The 5067-nt window shown below is 37.1% G+C and overlaps 1 protein-coding gene across 1 annotated transcript; it reads right to left on the minus strand.

Annotated features, from left to right (window-relative positions):
• Positions 1-3935: 3935 nt before the first annotated feature.
• On the minus strand, positions 3936-4728 carry LOC138340603 (secreted RxLR effector protein 161-like). The gene has a single exon (XM_069292513.1). It carries the CDS (start codon positions 4683-4685, stop codon positions 3936-3938), a length of 750 nt encoding a protein of 249 aa, XP_069148614.1. The 5' UTR covers positions 4686-4728.
• Positions 4729-5067: the final 339 nt, after the last annotated feature.

Below are 5067 nucleotides of genomic sequence, written 5' to 3' on the forward strand. Positions count from 1 at the left end.
AACTTAAACCAATTTAGTCAGTCAAAATAAGAAATTATCTTTAATTAAAGACAAGTGAAAATTTTGATTAAAGATTTTTGATCAAGTCGATAAAGAACACAAGAGTTGATAAATTGAAATTCACTAAAGTAAACCAACACCAACAAAAAGTTTATCTTATAAGGAATTCAATTAAGTTAATCAAAGCTTAAGTTAAAGCTAATCAAAGCAAATCACAATAAACAAAGAGAAAAGAGTTTGAAATACATTCAAACTTTGATCGAACTTTTTGTCACAATTCTTAACTTCAGGCAGGACTTGTTACCCATGCACTATGTAATAGTATATTTTAAAGATATAGGTACTCATGTGGACATAATAAATATTGTATCATTGTAAATAGTAACTTGTCCAGTTAAAGACTTATATATCTTTAAAGTACACTATTAAATATTATAGGGATAATAGATCATGCCTAAAATTTGAAATTGTTATAAAAATTTTAATTAAAGTTCAAATATATTTCATAAGTTTTTCCCATACATAAAGGAAAGAACAAATTATAAATTGGGCCTTTTGCCCAAAAGAATATAAGACTTATTAGGCCTAAAACCTGTCCTAAATTCTAACAAAATTGCTGCATCAATGTGCCTTTCTTTAGCTCATTTCTAGATTGAAATTTGGAAAAATTACAAGACTATTATTTTTAAGACTTTAATTTACAATATACATTTATACTGATGCATATTAATTATAATATGTCATATGAAGAAACTTTACCCGAGAACACGAACCAGGTTCGTGTAAGTTGCTTTTAAGTAAACACAGAATAGAGACACAAACACTTATTGAATTAAAACCTTCCTCACTCAAGAAAGGAAAAACCTCGTTTTATTAATTCAACTATAAGATTTTGTGATTACAACTCAATAATCAAAAGTCTTATCTCTAGTACTCCCTCGATTGACTCCAATCGATCTCTCCAAAAGGCCAAACCCACCTTTTGTTACAATTCTCTCTAACACTCAACCCTACAAAGAGCCAAACCCACCCTTTGTACACAAAACTGTAAACTACAATTAAGAACAAAAACTAGACAAATAATTCTACACGATAAAACATTCTCACTCAAGAATGTTTAAACGTAGCAATCCAATCAATCTTGAAGACCTCAGTTTGATGAATAATTCTCTCTTGTTTTGTGCGTGAAGTCGTGTGATTTTCCTCTACCTCGTATACTTCTTATAGAGTTTTTGCCTTGTACAATCCTTACTAATAAGTTAAGAAAGTTATATTTAAACAAGGATTCTTTTTTAAATTAGAATCCTTATTATACACAACTTCCTTCCTTAATAATATATTTAAGGTTTTCCTTATTTGTATTGACTTGTACCTTTAATATATTATTTTGACTTTGACAAATAACTCTATTTTACTTGATCTTGGACTCTAGCTTGACTTCTTTCGCTGCGTACATTTGCTACTGTTCTTTGCGCTTTTTGTCTATCATCAAAACGAATTAACGATTCTATCACATTCTATCATATCCCCCTTTTTTGATGAAGACAAACATGTAACGTGTGATGCATGTGCAAATAACTCTTCCCCTTTTGATGAATCAAAAAGACATAAACAGCGGCTAATCAACACTAATCAATATCCATAGCAACAAAATACACCCAGCCAGGTGAGCAATGTAAATTTTTCTGGCAACAAAACAAGGAGCAACAATACAGAGTGAAACCATCTAAGAGAAACAGGTTCAAACAACATGCTTTATCACTGTGGAGGTTGACCAGGCTTAGTTGAAGCTGAAGCCAGCATATCCAAAACTCTGTCAACTCTGGCATTGTTAGCAAGTTGCTGCTGCACCAACTGATCCTTCAACCTGTGTATTTCAGCATTTGAAGAATCGAGCTGAGCACGTAACTTCTGATTGTCTGATTCAAGAGAGGCGTTCTTTTCTTGAGCTACTTTAAGTTCCCTAAGTAACTGAGCAACAGGACCAGATGTACGTGGAGACGCAGTTGCAACCTGCTCCGACTCCATAGGAATGCCACAATCAGCAAGGATTGTTTGAGTGAACATGTCTGCACGAGTTAAGATCCTGCCTTCTCCCAATGGTACTTCAAAATCATCAAACACCCTAGTCAATAGGTTGCCAAAATCTAAATGATGAGAGCCTAACTTAGGATCCACAATTCTAGCAAGATGTTTGATAATCAATGTAGGCCAATCAATGCGCTCTTTGCATTCAAGTGCACTCATAAGTCCCATGTCTCGTATGGAGGCAATGTGACGTTGGTTACCTCTAGGCAGTATCACCTTATGAACTATCTCAAAAAGAAGCTTATGCAAAGATCGCATTATTCCCTTTAAAACAGTTTGAGCCCTAGAATTGACTCTACCTTGAGAGAATCGAGCTGGCAGACTTGAATACTCATCAAAACTCCAATTGTACACATTTAAACCTACAGATGGTATATGCAATATTTCCCCAAGCTTGGTTGCATCGAACACAATATCAACACCCGTTACACTAGACAACACCACATCTCCTTCTAAGATTACCAAGTTCGTATAGAAATCGACCACTTCCTTTTCATAAATCAAACTAGGTTCGAGAAATAACTCCTCCCACCCTTGAAACCTTAGGAGTTCACAAACCTGCTTCACTAAATCCATTGAAAGTATATCAGGATGAAAAGTTCTACCCCTAAGCACTGATTTGGTTTGGAAGTACTTTTTCCTTCCCACTTTTAGAAATTTATCTGCATTTCTTTTCGCAGATTTTGTTTTGGATTGAGGGGTTGCAGAATGTTTTTCCTCAGACATGGCATCAGTATCAGAAGCAAGATCCATTGGAGAGACTGATGAAGGAACATGAGACTTACCCAAATGGCGACGCTTCACCCTAGATGTTGTATCATCAGCTGGCTTGACCACATGCGCACTCCTTGTTACTGTCCTGTGTGGACGAACGTGTTTGACGGCAATGTGTTTTCTTGGCCGCCGTGGTTTTGTAGGATGAAGGGAACTCAAAAGAATATCATCATGGATTTGAGAGGGTGGTGGGTTTTGAGGAGTGGTTTGGTGAGATGGTGAAGAAGGGGGGATGGTTGGGACAGTGGTTGTGGGAGATGTTGGGGTTGGTGAAAGTGGGGTTTCGTGGACCGGTGATGCTGGGTTTTCTTGGAGTGCTGATGGGGGAGATTCGATGATGGATGGTGGTGGGGAGTCTGTAACGACAGGTGAAGATGCTCCTTTAACTGGTGATGGGGAAGGGGTTACTTGTGCTTGTGGGGATGTAGCTTTTGGCGGTGGTGATGGAGCTTTTGGTGGTGGTGATGGAGGTTTTGGTGATGGTGATGGAGCTGTTGGCGGTGGTGATGGAGGCAGATCCAATTTTGATGAGGATGTAGGTGGTGTGGCTGGGAGTTGGCTTTCTTCCCCAAGATCGGGCACCACATCAACAACTGGGTTCTCTTCCCCATGAGAATACGCACTATCAGACAAGCTTTCGTCATCAGAGTAAGCAACAAGTGGATTAGTCATGGTGATGGAAGGGATTTTGATTTCTTGGTTTTCTGAAGAATGAAGAAGAGAGAAAGTTGGTTGCTAGTTTAGAGAGAGTGCTTTATTGGGAACGGTTTTGATGTTGTAATCAAGGGGTTGGAGTAATTATGGGGGATTGACATCGAGGAGACGTGCACTGTGACGGTTGCACCTACTTGTCATGGGGCATGGGAGAGAGAAGATGAGATTGATTTCCCCCAATTTTTTTTATCTTTTTTAATTAAATTTTTTTTTATTTTTTTTTGTTTTTTTTCAATTTTTTTTAATTGTTGACCCCTTTTTTTAAAAAAAATATAATTTTTTTTATAAAGTAAAGATTATGTAGAACCATCTTTGACTGAACCTGGTTTATACCTCATTAGAACTTGGTTGGGCATGGTTCATTCTAAGAAGATGAGCCCTAACTCAAGTCTATTTTTCTGAAATGACTCTCTTCCTAGTGCCTTGGTGAAGATGTCAGCAACTTGATTCTCAGTTTTGCAGAACTCCATAATTATGTTTCCTTTTTCAACATTATCACGAAGAAAGTGATGTCTAACATCTATGTGTTTGGTGCGCTTGTGTTGAACTGGGTTTTTGGCCATGTTTATAGCACTTGTGTTATCACATAGAATAGGAATACAACCTGTTTCTATACCGAAGTCTTTAAGCTGCTGTTTTATCCAAAGAAGTTGGGCACAACATGAAGCAACTGCAACATACTCAGCCTCTGCAGTAGATAGAGCCACTGAATTTTGTTTTCTTGTTGCCCAGGATATTAAACATGGTCCTAAGAAGTGTGCCATCCCAGAAGTACTTTTTCTATCAACCATGTGTCCTGCATAATCAGCGTCAGCAAATCCCTTTAGATCAAAAGAATCACCAGTTGGATACCAGAGAACCAGGTTTATTGTACCTTTCAAATATCTCAAGATTCTCTTGACAACTTTTAGATGTGATTCCTTTGGACAATACTGAAATCTTGCACATAGACCAACACTAAACACTATATCAGGTCTGCTGGCAGTGACATATAGGAGTGATCCAATCATACCTCTATATCTAGTGTCATTGACTGGTGAACCTGATTCATTTTTATCAAGCTTTGTTGTTGTCCCAATGGGGGTATCATTAGTCTTAGCTTCATTCATATCATACTTCTTCAGTAAATCCTTGATGTACTTTTGCTGATGAATTAATGTTCCAATCGGAGTTTGCTTAATTTGGAGTCCCAAGAAGAATTTCAATTCTCCCATCATACTCATCTCAAACTCACTATTCATTAGTTGAGCAAATTCAACTCCTAGTGAGTCATTGGTTCCTCCAAATATAATGTCATCTACATATACTTGGACTATGAACAGATCTTTACCTTGTTTTCGAAGAAACAGTGTATTGTCAATTTTTACTCTTGTATATCCATGTGTGAGAAGGAAAGTAGATAATCGATCATACCATGCTCTTGGTGCTTGTTTCAACCCATAAAGTGCTTTGTCCAGTTTATATACATGATCAGGATATATGGTGTTTTCG

This window comes from Solanum lycopersicum, chromosome 12 (assembly GCF_036512215.1).
Source record: "Solanum lycopersicum chromosome 12, SLM_r2.1".
Classification (NCBI taxonomy): domain Eukaryota; kingdom Viridiplantae; phylum Streptophyta; class Magnoliopsida; order Solanales; family Solanaceae; genus Solanum; species Solanum lycopersicum.